Source organism: Lycorma delicatula, chromosome 7, assembly GCF_047948215.1.
Source record: "Lycorma delicatula isolate Av1 chromosome 7, ASM4794821v1, whole genome shotgun sequence".
Classification (NCBI taxonomy): Eukaryota; Metazoa; Arthropoda; class Insecta; order Hemiptera; family Fulgoridae; genus Lycorma; species Lycorma delicatula.
The window spans coordinates 25,994,945-26,012,804 of NC_134461.1; the positions used below are offsets into that span (position 1 = coordinate 25,994,945).

General features: G+C 27.1%; 1 protein-coding gene across 1 annotated transcript in view; it reads right to left on the reverse strand.

Annotated features, from left to right (window-relative positions):
• LOC142327742 (kelch-like protein 5) overlaps window positions 1–17,860 on the reverse strand; it is a 67,160-nt gene that overhangs the window by 15,467 nt on the left and 33,833 nt on the right. The window contains exons 3-8 of the mRNA XM_075371046.1: window positions 17,490–17,668; window positions 14,362–14,523; window positions 10,399–10,595; window positions 7,915–8,031; window positions 4,909–5,004; window positions 866–1,055 (exon numbers count right to left, since the gene is read on the reverse strand). Coding sequence (XP_075227161.1) covers window positions 866–1,055; window positions 4,909–5,004; window positions 7,915–8,031; window positions 10,399–10,595; window positions 14,362–14,523; window positions 17,490–17,668 — 941 coding nt within the window. The remainder of the gene's footprint in view (window positions 1–865; window positions 1,056–4,908; window positions 5,005–7,914; window positions 8,032–10,398; window positions 10,596–14,361; window positions 14,524–17,489; window positions 17,669–17,860) is intronic.

The window sequence follows — 17,860 nt, forward strand, 5'->3', positions numbered from 1 at the left end:
TCACATATTCCCAAAGGAACACAGAGTAATCCGACTAGTCAATAATAAGTTGAGCTGACATCATAATTATACTTTATGTAATCAAAAGCATCTGGACTTCACTGATACTCAATAATATTGAGAGGCTGGAACTAGTATCAACTACTGCCAGAAAATCTATACTGTGTAGATAGAAAACTATGTTGCACGAAGTTTTAAGTCATGTCATAACTGACATGAAAAGAAATGAACAAAATATTTTATGTATGTATCACATTTGACATTAGTTTATGAGAAACTGGCAACTGAATTACCAAGCTTTACAGGCTTTTGGAAATCCAGATTGTAAACAAATGTTTTACGATCCTACAAAAAGGGAAAAAAGAAGGCTGCTTCAAACTTCAAAACTTTTGATCTTCAAGAGTGCACGGTGGATAGATCTAAGATAAACATTTAATAAAGGATAGCATATAATCATTCAATCTTCTATATATTTTTTCTTAATGTATTTATTCATGTAGATGTGGTTCGATTTCCATTGGCCAGTTTCTTAAAATTTACTTGTAATTTGGAAATTTGCAAAATGTGAAACTTTGATAAAAATTAACAATTTTGAGATGCATAAGGCATTTTGGAGCCATAAGGTTTTTAACCTTATGGCTCCAATTTACCATTTTAGCAATGTTTCCTTAGAATATCAAGGAAATTCATCATGGTCTCAGAAGAAGCCTGATGTGATTAAATTTTATTAAAAGATAGCATCTGAACTGTCACAGTTGCTTCAATCCTTACAGCATATGATTAAGGACAGACTAGTTGAAGGGAATATCTAATGTAAATGTAAATAGATTTCAATTCATAATTGAATAATTATGTTGATAATTACCTTTATTAGCATCCATTCCACCAACAGCATATAAGATACCAACAGTAGATTTTCGAGGACGTGTTCTGGCAGACTGTAGTGTGGGTCGCCTTTCAGGTAATAAATGATATTTTAATGCTTCCATAATTAGTTCTTGACAAATTGGATCTTCTCTAAATATGACTTCTGTTTCTATGTTATCTGCTATAAACTGTAGAGATAAATAAAGAAATAATTCTATTAATTAAAAGACAGTACAATTTATTATTTACTTTAGAGAAGGTAAAAAATATTAAATATCTACAGGTTAGTGTGAATGAAAATTTAAAGTGGGATCCTTATATTAAGAGTATGCGGGTAAAAAGTTAAAATTTATGGACAAACAGATTCTACAAAATAATTAAAATTTGAGATATTGTAGATTTATAAATAATGTTCTTTGTTTTAATTCAATCTATATTAAATTATGGTTTAACTGCTTGAGGAAGTGTTTTAGATTACCATATCCCTTTTTACACAAAAATCGATCATAAAAATAATTTTAAAAAGCTAAGAAATACCATCCTAGCTCATATGCTTTAAAGAATTCAATTTATTGGCTATAAGGTAATTATAAATAGATAAAAAAAAAACATTTTAAAACATTCTCAGAGGCAAAGAAAAAAATCTTAATTTACTGAAATGATAGGCAGGTACCTCCTACTTTATAAATATTTAAATAGGAGTCTAATAGCTGAACATAGGTAATTTGAATTCATTATTTTAAATATTTGGTAATATCTTGTATTTTTTTATCAAATTTAAAATTTTTTATCTGAAATGTTGTCTATATATTAGTTATTATTTTTTATTTGCTTTATAATATTTTGACATATTAAAAAATATATACTGTTTATACTTTTTTATTGTATTACTGCTAGCGCAATGTTCTCGCATGTGCTGATGATGTCAAAAATAATTATTTTTTCTTTCTATTATTATTTGCAACCATATCTTGTTTATGTATTTAAAATCTATCTTTTTATAGTGTATACTTTGTAATAACTTTGACAAATACATTGTAAATCAATCAATTCTACCTAAGTAGTATGAAGTAAGATTGTATTTTTTCTCCTTCCAGGAGGAACATGTCTTTGTAAATTATTCCCAATTTCATTCCTTTTCTCTTTTCCAGATGTTACAAATTTTACAGTATAACAAATTGTTAAAATCCGTTTACAGTGTTGGATATTATAATTATGTATTTATAATTTATAATGTCTATATTCAATTTTGTCATATTAAAAATTCTAACATAAGGAAAAATTGAGATTGAAAAGAATAATTCTGAAACACATTCTTCCTGAAAGTGAAAATTAAAGTAAAACAGATAAAAAAATTCTAAATGTATGCTGCTCTGGTGTTATTAAGGATACTTATTAAAACAATCATATAAAAATGCAATGGCTATTAAAATAAACTTGATAAAAGTAAATAAATAAATAAAAATACAAGGTAGGTTCAAAGGTTCCCAGAATTAATGTATTTTTCAAAAACTGCTTACACGACACAATTTTAGAGTATGATTTCTTAAAAGTAATTTCTTTTGGCAGCTATACATCTTCGTTTAAATCTATGCAATTGTTAAAAAAATTCCTATTACCCGTTTTGAGATATCATTCTCAGCGGCTCATACTGTCCATCACAACATTGGCTTTTTTGGTATCTTTTCCCTTCAAATCACTTTTTAAGTGAGGAAACAGATAAAAAAATCTGCTGATGCTGAGTCAGTTGAGTGGTATAAACTACAAATTAAAAATTCATGTTTACAATTTTCAAGTACCCACATCCATCTACATTACAACTACTACAAATATAAAAAATATGATTACCTTATAAATGGCAAGCAACCATATAAATTATTGACTTTATTGCTAATGATGATCGTTGAACTCGGCTTGATCAACTTGAACCAAGAGATTGCAGGCTCAAGTTTTACCTTTTTTCACCTGCATTGAATTTGATATTACTTATTTTAAATTAATTAAAACAGATTTCAAACAATTACACTAAGGTAAGGTTTTTTGTTTTCTGTTTAAGTCATAAGTAAATATAGTCCCATATCATTAAAAGTAGTAGATATATATACTTTCCAAATTGCATCTGGGAATGTAATAGCAGAATAACATTAAAATACATCTTATAATTATTTAAATAAAATTAATTTTCAGTATTTTCTACTTTTCCTAAAGTTCATAAAATTCTTTTGATGAGATCTACTTCTTCAGAATGAATTATTTTAATGAAAAATGTAATACAATTCTAAAGTTATAGTGATAGATAATTATTTATTATTTATCAACAACATTAATTATTATCTGTGACATAAGTTATTAAAATAAAAAATAAATAATTATAAAAATAAATTTATTAAATAAAGATATTTTAATTTATATGACTGGGAGATGGCAAGCACCTACACCACAAATTTAAAATTATGATTTATTCTTTATAAAAAAAAATTTTCTCAAGTTGAATCTCCATGAAAATACTCAATAAAGATTATAAGAAAGGAAAAACAGTAATTTAAAACTCTGAAAATTAGTTAAAAAGTATAATGTATTAACAAGCAACAGCAGAAATAACATGACTACAAAATGTAATATATAACAAAAATCTAGGATTGTTCAACGTTTTTAAAAACCAGGCATGGGAAAGTAGAAAAGTAAAACAGTTTAAATACTTTAGAGAAAATATAATTATTATAATGGAGAGATCAAGACAGATGGCCCAAGTAATCAGGCAATAAAATGGGATTGAACAATTTTCTAATGCAAAACATATACACAGAAAATCTATTACTATAAATGCATTACATACTGTACCACAGCATTTATATACAGTGATTCATCCAGAAATGTTTTACGCTGCAGAATGTATAACGATGATCAATATGGCCCTTTTAAAGGAAATCCAAAAGAATGAAAAGAGATTTTAAAAGAAAATATTCTGTCCTATAAAGAACCACATATTTAATATATATGAACTCTACCCCCAAAAATTGCTCCACCACAACTTTAAAGATATAATGCATGAGAGGAGATTGAGTTTCATAAATTATATTTTATGTGTGTGTTATTATTATATTTTATGGATGTGTGATAATAGGATTTTCAACAAAATCCTCTTTTATCTACAAAGAAAAACTAAAAGCATATATTGTTATACAGTTAAGAAATTCTTAAATAAAATAGAAATAGATATTTCTGGACTTACAAAATCAGGAATTAATTGAAGAAAAATGAAAACAAATCCGAATAAGAAGAAGCTCTAAACAAAAAAACCAAAAAAAAAAAAAATAGTAACAAAAGAATTCAAGGAAAAGGTCAGTGAGAGATTTAAAAAGTACTGGCAGGAATGAAGAAGAGGGATATAAGAAAATGTATATGTGGTCACAGTTAGCCGAAATAAAAGTAAAAAGAACAATTTGAAATGTCATACCCTGGGAAAATTATACACAATAAAAAAACGGTAATGAAAATATTATAGATTAATGACTGCAATTTGATAATTTATTTATATAGTAACAGGCTTACAAACCCTTACCAATGGATAATAATGAATTATTTAGCATGTGAAAAATGCCATGTCTGACTGGGATTCAAACCTGGGACCTCCTAATGAAAACCAAGATATAATATAAATATGATATGTTATATCAAATAACAGAATCAGAGATATTACATGTTTAATTAAATTTATTCATTTAGATAAATGAATATTTATTATTATGAATTAGTTATTTATTTATTAAAATAAATTAAAATACATAAAAAAAAAACTTTAATTTCCAACAATTTGAATACTAGAATAGAAAATCAGTTTTTATCAAATGACTGGAAGAACATGTATTTCTCAATATTTAAAAAAAATAACTTTTTTTAAATGTATTTCAGAAAACTCGTCCAATTTAACAGCAATTAATATGAAAGGGCTCATGAATCTATATAAATTTTTTTAAAAAGTAGAGGGTCATTAATGAAAATAAATTTTAATAAGTAAATTATATTTATTTAAAAACTTACAGAAGCTGATAATAATGGCAGTTTAATTAATGATAAGAGTTGTCCAATTCCTTTTTTCCGTGATTCAAGTTCAAAATTCAACCATAGCATCAGAGCCTGTAAAGAAAAATTACAATATAATGAATGACACATCAAACCACAAAATATTTTGGTGAATCATCTCAATCTTTCGAAAATAATCCACAAAAACAATAGTACACACTCATTCTTATAACAATAATACCACACCCATTCTTTAGTTATCTGTATAATGTGAGGTTATTGTTCTTTGGTTATTTAGCAATCTTCATGTTATAAATAGTGTTTTGTGAAAGTTTATTTCTTTTTTTATCATAAAATCATAATTTTGTTCTTTGTGTGTCTAGAGGTCATAACTCCAAGAAAGACGAAAATTGTTTCTCTTTCTGAGCAAAACAGGACACAACAAATAGCTTCTGAGTGAGATGTTGGATTACAAATAGTGAATGCTCTTTTAAAATAATTTAAAGAAACTGGTTCCTTTTCACCTCAAAAGGAAAGGCAAATGTGGCTGTAAAAGAAAGACTACCCCAACATAGGATTGGTTATTATTGAGAAAAGTTAATTTGATCCAAAATTTAAATTTGGTCCTAGATAAAATGTGATCCAAGACCTAAATTGAGAATTAGCAGTGAGTGGAATATTTATATGTGACTAACTGTTAACTGTTGGATGCTGACTTAACTGTTAGATGATAACTTTAACTGTTAGATGCTGACTTCTTTCAGTTGGACTGAAAGGTCGTCAACCACCTAAAAAGTAGATTTTAACACCAGCAATGTGCAGGAAAAGGCTTTTGTTGGCTAAAGCATATGCTAACTGGACTAAAGAAGACTGGAAAAACATTATGTTTTCTGATGAGACACATTTTTTTGCAAAGAGGCAAAGGGTTCCATACGTTAGAGAAGCATCAGATGAAAATACATCACTGGCTCATAACCAAAAATCAGTTAAACATCCCCCTCAAAAAAAAACGTTTTTGGGTTGTTTCATATTTGAAGACCCCTATTCACTATTTCCAGCAGCTGGTATGTTAAAAAGTGATGAATATATTTTCTGAAGGAAACTGTTTAACTTCAAAACAAATACCAACAAGGCAACGGAGTGTTCTAACAAGATGTTATGCCATACTACCAAAAACGTTTGAAGAATGATACATTTAAGTACTCCTGTGGCCAGGCAACTCCCTAGACCTAATTGAAAATTTTGGGCAGTAGTCAAAAAAATACTTTCAAAAATGAATTATGCCACAAAAATTGATCTCATTAAAGCAATAATATTAGTATGGTTTCATGATAAAAAAATCAAAAAAATGTGTAATACACTTGTTGAATCAATGGCAAATAGCATATGTGAATGATTAAGCAAAAGGATTAACTTTTTTTTTATTAAATAACATCTTTGTTCAGATAATTTGCACGCACTTTATATCAGCAATTTTTTCAAAAAATATTACTATTATAAAAATGTTAAATATTTATTGCAATATGTTTTTAATGTATTTTTACTTTTCTGGATATTACAAGGGGGATAATAAAAAGTGCTGTTATAGGTAAATCATTTAAATTTCTTCACAAATTTTTATATTTCTCAACATTTTGATGTACTTTAATACCATAATACCAAAATTTTAATTCAGAATATTGTAATTATGGATATGAGAGTACAATACATACCTACATATACACACTATATATATATATATATATATTAGTTTTATATCTCAGAAATGGTTTAACTTAGACAGTTTGCATACTGGAGAATGGATAAAATGTTATTTAAAAAAAAAAGCAGACAAGAGAGTGGAGGAAGATAATTAGAGTTATGCTATATGTTAGAGGAAGTAAACGCTTAAAATAATTTCAATTGAAGCATTTTTCTTAGTTAAAAAAAACACACTTACTATTGAAAACTTAAATGTTATAAATTTTTCTATGTTTTTATCATTTCAAATTATCATTTTTATTATTTCTTTTCATTATTTTTTTTCTGATTGCGAGATTATAAGTATAGGAGTAGTTTACAAACCTTATCATAGAATTATTTGAATAACTTTTGTTTAAAATATAACCATTTGAAGCATTAAACTACATTTTAGTATACACTGAATTATGTAAATATTTATAAACTTTTACTACAATAATAAATCAATCTAGAACATTTTACAATTATTTTTCTTGATAAGAGAAAATTAAATCATAAAAACAAATTCAATCATATGAGTAAAAAAACTTCCAATTTATCAGTGGGATGGAGTTTAAGTTTTTTGTAATGCTGGAAAAGTTCTGTAATGTCTTTGTTACTTGCAAAGCAGTTTTTATTTTTTAATAAATTAACATTTGAAGAAGGTGATCCATTAATCAGTACTTCAGTGTCAAATAGTTCGGTAACTTAAAAGATATTTATTCATTTTTTATTGAAAACATATGTTGAAGTTGAGTTGAAAGAAAACCTACCTGCATAAAACTAGAAAAATGGACCATTTTTGAGAACTCTTCAGCATTTAAAAAAGAACCTTATAACAGTTTTATTGCCTCTTATAACAAATTCTGATGATTAAAAAACTCCTGAATTTTCTGCACGAGTTTAAGTATGTACTCAAATAATTTCCATTAATGTCTTTCATATTGTTATTTATTCGCACTTATTTTATTTATTTAGAACCTTTGTGTATTTTTTCTATTGTTATTTCATTATTTATTATGTTATATATTAATATGGGCCTAACTACTTTCATTTTTTCATGCACATAAATAATTGTGTAAAGTTTTCCCTTATCATTCCAGGCAAATGCTGGAACAGTTCTTTAATCTAAGGGGTAGTACCCCTTCAACTGATACGATCTATATATAATCAATTACTATACATCATTCAAAAAATATAATCTATTTACTTAATGGAAAATAGATGTCTAGATAATAATTTATATCTGACAATATAATAAATTAAATAATCTTTATTTGCTAATATTAAGTAATTAAAACTTACACTGAACATAGCCTCCTCAGAAGGAACATTTAAATCATCTGATGCAAGTAATTTGGTGACTTCTTCTAATGATAATAATAAGAATTCTTGATTACGAATTACTTTCATGAAATGATCCTGACAAAAAATAAGTAAAGGTGACAGATTACATTAACATAATAGTCAATCAAACAGCAGATACATCACTGTCCAAAACAACACTAACTAGATTGGTGATAGAGGTACATTTTAAGTTTAGTATATATTACTGATTAAAATTATTAAATCACAAAAAAATAAGTGTGAAAAACTAAAGAGGGTTTAGAATCTTAAACTTTCAATATTTTTAATAAAAATCAATTTTTCAATCAAATTAACAATTATCACTGTTTTTAGTTACAATACAGGGTCATCAAAAAAGGTTGCAGCAATTTAAAAAAATTGTATCTCAGAAACTCAGACAATCTCAGAAATAGCCGACAATCAACTGGATGTTTGCAAAGTGACCAACAGAGCTCATATTGAAACATTCTAATGTGTGTAAAAATCTTTTTGAGTTGGTGAATTTTTAATAAAAATACTCCTTTGATTATACCTAGTAGTTTCAGAGATATGATTTTTTTAATTGCTGTAACCTTTTTCGATGACCTGTATATACAGAAATTTACAAAAATCTATACGAGAGAATTATTAATAAGTATGAGGTTAAAAGTGATGATGTACCACAAAAAAATCACTAAAACTAAATAATTATATTATTTGCCACTTAAGGAATCAACATTTAATATTCTTGAAAAAAAAAAAACATTGTGGACTATGTATAAACCATTACCAGCAGAAAATTTTTTTTCTAATTAAATAGTAGACATTTAATTAAATTTCTAAACTGATGTTCCATATATATAACCTGAGATAATATTTATTTGTTTTCATTATTTTAAAATATGAATTATTGTCACTATTTTTTTAAAACTTTTTTCAATTGTAATACTGTGACTAATGTTTATTTCTTTTAATTTTAGATAAGAAAAACTGTACCTAATTTCTTTTGCTAAATATGTTAACAACTAATGATTTAAAACATTTTAATGGTTTTTGATCTTAAAATAGAAAAGTTGTTTTCTAAAAATAGTGAATTTAAAGTTGCAGGTGTCAGAACTCAAGTAAAATATTACTCATTTTTATCATAAAAATAAACCAATTTATATATCTATTGAAATAAGATGTTTATACTCCAAAGTTTATATAAATTATTTCAAAAAAATGTTTTTACTTTTAGAAATATATGGATTAAAAAAAATTGCTGTAATTGTTAATCAATTTGTTTGTTAATTGTAATATTTTGAATGAAAAATAAAATTAAAAAAATTATTTAAATAATTTCCTTTAGAATCAGTATAAATTAAATACAGTTAAAAAACAATAAATTAACAGTATAAATTTACTTTAAAAGATGAACTAAGAATTAGTTATAATTCATAATTTTTCTTTAAATTTTGACTAATGGAAATCAGTGGAAAATTAAAAATTACTTCTAGAGTTTCTAATTCTGACTGGCACTAATTTATAAAAGTAAAAACTTAAAGTGTAATAAAAAAAAATATTGCTGTTTTTCTAATTTTTAGTGCTTTTTCTACGTGTTATGAATTGATTTTATGTCGCATTTTTTTATTAATATTCTTATTTAGGATATGAATATGCATGCAAAACAATGTTACCTGAATGAAAAATAAAAATAAAATCTAGTCACAAGATCCATATTTTATTAAAACTAAGAAAAGGAATACACAGAACAATTTAAAGAATTTATCACTAGATATGACTTAAGACTACAGAATACGAGAATATATACTACTTCTATCCTAATTTTTCTAGTTATTACTAATTTTTTTGAATTTTCAAGTGAAAATATATATTATTAGAAAGACATCAAATCATTATATAAGACATCAAAGAGCATAATAAAAAAAAAAGAGCATAAGACATAGCATAATATATGATTATGCTTATAAAAACCCATACTAAAGAATGACGACAACAAAAAGATTTTAAGATCTTAAAAAATATCCATATAGATGATGTAATTTTACATAAAAAAATTTCCCGTCTAAATGATGTGAAAAACTTACAATGGGACTACCACCTGAGAATCTTCCTCTACAGAATAAAAAAAGAATCATCAAAGCAGTCTATTATTTAAGAATAAAAGGCTTAAGTATACATAAAATAAATATAAATGACAAAAGTTGAGAATATCCTCCTTTTCTTAAGATATTAAAAATAAGCAAATCATAAAAACACACTGACTGGAAAAAAAAGCCAATTTCTTTTAATATATACAAAATAAAGTTATGGCAAAAGTAAATTTAGATAGCTTAAGGAAGTTGATGTGTGGCACTGTTTTTAGTTTTAGTATATATATATATATATATATATATATCAAACTGGTATGAAAAAGTGTTAAAATTACACAATAATAATTAATACAATTAAATAGAATTTTACCATTATATAAGAGTGTGCAGCGTTATGTAAACCCATACAACCTAATGTTTCAGCGAATAAACTTATGCCGATACAATTAGATGGATGCAACTGCTTTTTAAGGAATGCACAACAAGCACTGACTACTTCTTGTAACTGAAGAAGGCAAGCAGTGCTTAACAATGTTTCTACAGTTTCTTCTCTCAGTTCAATGCGACCTAAAAAATACAAATAAATTAATACCAAGCTGAGTAAGAAAAATTTCTAAATATAAAAAAATAATAATATCATACTGATACTATTTAAAGTATAAATAATAATTCTTTGTTACATTTGAACACAGCTGGTTTACAGTAATTCATTTTCTTCCTCAAGTTTTAAGACCATCCATATTCTGCACTTCATCTATCATTCAAATTGTCAAGTTAACAGTTTCAACTTTTTTCCCAAGAAAAACATCTTTCAGTTTTAGAATCTGCAATTTTTTCCCCTATTTGTAAAGTTACTACATATGTGGAACTGATCAATAATCTTAAATAAAGTGATATGCAGCAAAACATAGTTTATGCCGTCTCCTCACTTCTATCTGTCTGACTTTACATCAAGTACACATGTGTACTAAAAAAAGCAATCAAGTCCGGAAATTGATTATAAAATTGAATAATTTGAAGTCATGTACTGTTGTGCTACTATTATAACAAAAAAACTTTCACCAATTGGCAACATGAAAGACAATACACATGTAACAGTACATAGCAAATGTACTGTTTATCGGGTATTTAGAGATTGTTCTTAAAATACCAATATCTGTTTTTATGAACATGCAGAAAAAAGGAAATCGGTAAAATATTTTTTGACCTTGTCTTATTTCCACTATTCTTTAAATGGGACAAATTACATTATAAATTTTAGCTGAGGCAAGGATAAATTACAGATCAGTTTTCAAGAATAATAAACATTTTTGAAGTAATAACTTGGTGAAAGTAACTTGCCGATTTCCGAGGCAGAGTGACAGCATCTTGGCCTTTCATCCAGAGGTCTGGGTCCAAATCCCGGTCATGCATGGTATTTTTCATATGCTACAAAAAATTCCATTTCCATAGTCTATGTAAAAGCTTCAAAGCTTTTGTTTAATTTCATTAAACCAAAAAATAAATAAACATAAATCTTTTATTTTAGAAATAAATTTATGAAAAATTTGTACCCATAAGAATAAAACTGCTTTTCATGAATATATAGATTTTTATGATAAATGGTTTTATTATTATGCAGTTCTAAGCAATAACATTTTTTAAAAAAAGGTATATAAAATCGTCTATTTTTTGTTGTACTTTCAAATAAATTATTTGAGTTAAATAAATCATGAACACATTTCAAAAATCACTGAAATTAATGGATAAATAACAAAGATACAATCTGAAACCAGTAATCAATGAAAAATCTAGTAAGACTTTCATGAACAGACTTTCTTAATATTATTATTACTGTTCTCTCAATTATTAATTCATAAATAAAAAAAATTAAAAAGTTAAAAAGTACAAGTAAAATTAAAGTTTTACCACCATTTTGAGGTCTTACACTTGATTTAAAAAAATTGATATTTATATATTTTAATAAATCTTACATTATTGCATTTGAACCAATTTGATAGCTTATACTGTTATTGTTTAATAATTAGAAAATTTTAATTTTGGTGGCCATTTTGAAGTGAACCTGAAGACCGATTGTGACCATTTGTGTATTTTTGTAATCTAATGATGCTTAATCTCAATCAAAAATCAAAACCTGACACAGAAGGTGTTCACAAATATACATATTGAATTCAATAAAGAACTGTTCATTTGTTGAGAATGTTACAAATAGTAAAAATCTGTTGTGGACACTACATGACTTCCGTGTACATCTATAAAATTACATTTATTATTGTTAGTTACTATTGTTATTATAATTACATTTTTTTCATATTTTTTTTTTGTTATTGAATTATTATTTACTGTTAATTTTTTTTACAAACACAAATTAAAAAAAAAATTAAAAAAAAAAGGGAAATGAAGTCGGATTCTTGCTAATGTGCTTTCCCCTTATAAGATCCAAATATTTCATTAATTAAAATTTTATTGGACTATAACTCTGGAACCAATGAAAATAAGTACCACTTATACTATGATATATTGTTGAAAAGCTCTCAATGAGGGCTTATTATGGTAAGTTCGTTTTAATTTGTTAATTTGATCCTTTCCTTTTTTATTAATTAATTAATTAATTAATAACATAATTAATTAATTAATTAATTAATGAAGTTGGATTTTGGGGTAGCTTCACTGCAGTAAAGAAAAAGTCCAAAATCCAAATTTTGTGGACTTTGGGCTTTTTTTGGACATTTTTGGTCCAGTCGATTGCAATCAAAACGGGAGTTGTACTACTAGATGTTACAACAATCTGAAATACAAAATTTCAACACTCTATGGCTAATCATTTTTGAGTTATGCAAGATACATACATATGTCATGCCGAAACTAGTCAAAATGGATATTTCCATTAAAATCTGAAAACCAAAATTTTTATGATCACAATACTTCTTTTAATTCATACAAGGAGTTAAAAAAAAGTTTAATTAATACAGTGATAGACAGAAGTGAGAAAAATAATAAAAATTATGTTTTCATAGATCGATCGGTAAAGAGGGTTGGGCTAATTTTCAGGCACATAGTTTTTAACTTTTTTCAGGTTGCACAACATGAGCTGTGTCGTGACATTGGGTGTCTCTCTCTTCAGGTTTATAGACAGCAAAAATTATTAACAGTTGAAAAATAATATTATAATTTAGTTCTAAATAAAACACAGGAGATGGTTATAATGCAAAGAACTTGCCTCAGGGCAGATAAATATCGCTGACATATGAAACAGGAATCTACATTACTAATAAGCATTATAGTATATATAAAGTATATGAATGATAAAAATCATTCAGTTTTAGATTACTTGGTTGACAGTCATCATGCCGTTTTTCTTGGTCTCTCTTTTGGTAATTTTTCTGACTTAAAAAAATATAAATAAAACACATATATATATTTATATAGAAAAACCATTCATCAAAATAGTTCAATCACACCATTCAACCACAAATATAAAAATCAATTAAAATCTGACCCTATTTCTTTCCTAACATGTTTCATATTACGGCTGAGATAGTTAAATGATTAATACAGAAACTGGGGATTTTAGATAAACTTAAAAACCTGAATATTTTATTATCCATAATGGATAATCCATCCATAAAGGGATGCAAATATAATGTAAAACTCATACACGTTTTACAGTAGTTTTACTCAGTAGTTTTACTCATACACGTAAAACTACTGAGGAAAGAACTGCATCATATGGTGGTAAAGTGTGAAATATACCCATGAGAAATGAGAATATGTTGAAAGCAGTGGAAGTGGTTTATTTTTTTAAATGAAGATATAAACTGATTAGAAACGAAGCATTACAAAGAAGATGGGTATTTCAACACATCACTGACATGCTAAGAAGGCAAGAAATTGAACTGGTACGTGCATAAGAGGTATTTGTAAACAAACACAAGATGGCCATAGAAGATGTGAAGCTGCGGACTGCTCCAAAGAAGCAGAGTCTAGAAAGGATGTCCTAGACCCTGATGGAAGATTTTTAAGCACTGAATAAAGAGACCTCTAACAGAATTACTGGCAGACTGAGAAAAATGGAAGCTTGGTTGATAGAAAGCAAAGCAGCCTAACTTGAAAAAAAGACGATTTTTGTAGCATGTGAAAATGCCATGCCTGACCGGGATTCAAAGTCAGGACCTCCAGATGAAAGGCTGAAACACTACCACTTGTGCCATGAAGGCTGACGTTTTAACTCAGTTAACATTTCTTTCCATAACAAAAGTTAATCATAATAAAATTTTAAGTGAAATAAATATATTATATTAAAAATGAAACATAAAAATAGTAACATACTAACCTGTATAACAATAATGGACTAAAGACCACAATGCATCTCCATCAACATTATGAAGAACAACCTCATTCTGAGTAGCTTCTCTGAGATCACTAGTAAACATTGCACTAAAGTACTCTGAACCAGCACATAATACTAATCTGTGTGCAGGTACTCTGCGATTACCTGTTAACAAATGAAATATGTATACATGTAGCATGTTTAAAAGATTGCAATTTTTCTTCTTTTTCGGTTAAGATGCAATTCTACATTCATTTTTTTCATACTAAACTATTCAAGTTTAAAATATTTATAAATTAATTATTCTTGGTGTAGTCCTATTGAACAAGAAGAATGATTTTCAAGCCCCTTAGGAAAGCATTTCTTGGTTTCTGGTAAGAAGGCAGTATGTGAGTATAATTGACCTTTACGATTCAATGCTGTACATGAGTTGTTGCTGAACCAGAAAGAAACTACACCTATTGAAAATGATTTCATTTACTTTTTGTAAAAGTTAATTAAATTTATCCCCTTTGCTGAAGTGTCCTCCGCTGAAATTCTCACTGTTCAATGTTTTCTGAATGCATTCTGATATTTGGTGAAATAACCTGTGATCCTGTAGCAAAATTTCTTGATCTCTTCTATTGGCCAGATAGTACACTTTCACCTGGAGAAACTGAAAGATGTTTAGAGCTGTAAAATCAGGAAAATAGAGGAGCAGACATAAAAGGAACAAAAATTGAGTTATGCTGTACCAAAACTCTTGAATGCACAGGTAAATTGTCGTAAAGGTAACATCTATGTTTTGTAAATCTACACTTCAGACTTCTTTCTGAATGCAATCTTCATATATTATATTCTAAAAAAAAACTTAACTGATGTTATGTCTGAGTGGGATATACTCATAATGAACAAAACCATTCAGATAAAAGTGGTCACAACATCGCATTTTCATCTGAGTGACTTTGGTATTCTCGATTTGAACCTTAGATACAAATTAGAATACTAGATATGGGTCAAACATTCACATACGTTTCTAACAACATCTTCAGAGTTTCTTAATGTCTTGTCTGATCTGAAACAAAATTTCATGAAAACATGATTCTTCAAGATAACTTCATTTTTTTAATCAGAAAACCACCATAAGCATAATTTCACTTACATACTTGCTGATTAAAAATTAACAACCTAGAATGATACAGCAAACACAGTGTTATTTCTAAATAAATCCATTATGAAGCATCACTAACAGAACACTGGGTTCTGATAACAGAAAACTTAGTTTCTGTTAAAAAGGCAGTAAGTGAGTAGAACTGACACTTTTTTATGGTTCATGGCAACATGTGAATAATAGTATAAGCTATGGATTTCCAAGAAAAGAGTCAATGCTGTACATGAATTTGTCTAAAAAGAAAGTAACCTTTAAAAATTGTTTAGTTACTTTTTGTAAAAGTTAATCGTTTGGTTAACACTGAACAAAGCTTATGAGGACCCAAGTCTTGGTTTCCTAATTTCACACCAAAATATGCAAAATGTACTTTTTTACGAATTCTATATTTCTTTGCTGTTTTTGTCAGTAGTTTCCATAAATATAGGAAAAAAAGTTAAGCGCACTGACAGAGTCTCTTGATGCCATTGGAAATTAAAAAAAACTTTTAAAATAGAAGTTAAACAAAATTACTTGTAATATATACTTTTTTATAAATAAAAAATGATATTCTCATATTAAAAAAAAATTATTAACAAAATTATAAGTTAAATGAATGAAGTTTTCACAAACCAATAACACAAATGCACAACATAGTTGTAGAAAAGGTACTGTTAATTTTTTTTTAGAATAGTGGATAGGGTGATGAGGTGGCAGATACAAGTAACAGGAAAATGAACAGACATGTAGTAACACCAAAGTACAGTAAAATATGTACTGTTATAATTAGATTTATTACATCTTTAACATTTTTATCATAAATCCATTAAACTTTTATTCAGAATATAAACTTCTTGCATTTTCATGTATAAAAAAATTATGTATGTTTGTTTTAACAATGATCCTTTATAATAGGGTAAAATCCATAAATAGAACAAAAAACGACAAATTATGAAAAAAACCTTATGTGATGGAATTTTTAAAATATTTTTACCACTTTCAGAGCCAAAAAATCTATTGACATCATTAGACAGATTCCAAACAATTTCACTATTGCAGCCCTGTGTAATTCTAAGTGAGAAAAGAATTTAATTACAAGCATTTTAATTTGTGATTTCTTTCCTTCTCGTGTTTGTAGAGAACAATAAAAAGTTAAAAAGGTTTTTCTATCTTTATCAACAACCTGGCCACTTAAAAGTGTCCTTTCACTTTTTTCAACATTGTGATTGCACCACAGTGAAATTTTTCTTGGTTCTTTAGGAATGTTGTGATGAACAACTGTGTCCATTTTTTGTTACCAGTATATGATGTTTCCAATAATCTATATCTTTACTTTCTTGTCTATAGCTCTACTGCTGTAACAGCAGCATAGCTATAAAGTAAAAGTATAGCAGTAAGTAAAAATTTTGGGTGTAAGGGACTTTGCAAATGTCAATGTTTCAATATCCCTTTAGTTTTTGCCATTTTTAATTTTTGTACAGTCGTAAAAAAATTGAGCTTTGGAATGATGAAAGCACATATTATTTTCTTAAAATTACAAAGTTTCAATTGGATTTAGGAATGGAGAATATTCAACACTAATTCTAAGTAGTTTTTGCCTCATTTCTCGAAAACTCTCAAACATTGAAATTTTTATACACATCTAGGTTTAGCTGATTTTTTACCCAATCAGGCAGAGGACATAGCAGTACTCACAATTTTGAAAAAAAGAAAGATTTTGAAAAACCTTGATAATCTAAATTTTAGCTACAACTTCCCTTTCTAGCTATGTTGCTGCAGCTGCAATTTTCTAGCAACTGCCTGAAAAGTAAAAAGATACTGCAATACCTAATATATAACACTATCTAAAAAAAAACAACAACTGCATTCTTTGAAATTTAAAATGAACAAACAAATTCTATAGGAGTATCATTTTGAAGACCATGAAAACAAAAATTTATTCTCACTTAATAAATGAGGATATCTGGAATGCAAAATTAAATAATTTTAAAGTACGATAAATTACCTGCTATAAGTACAACATCTGTTAATTGCTGTTTGAGCAAATATGTTTCCATATGGCTAAGACTAGTCTCTGCATGTTTCCTTGATCTGAAACATTCATCATGTGATGCTATACTTGATAAACTATGTTCTGAATAACTACTGCTTGGCATTTCATCTTCTTTACCACTACCGCTTCCACTAAAAAAAAAAAAATTATTTAAACAGCAGTTATATATAAAGAGAAATATGATTTAAAACTAAAGCAGCAGGAAAGGTATTTCAGCAGTAAACATAAAAATTTGTAAAATGTACATATCAAGACATAGGTAAAACTTATGAAGGCTTACATAAATTACTGTGGGTGCTCCAGTGAGATACACTGGAAATATT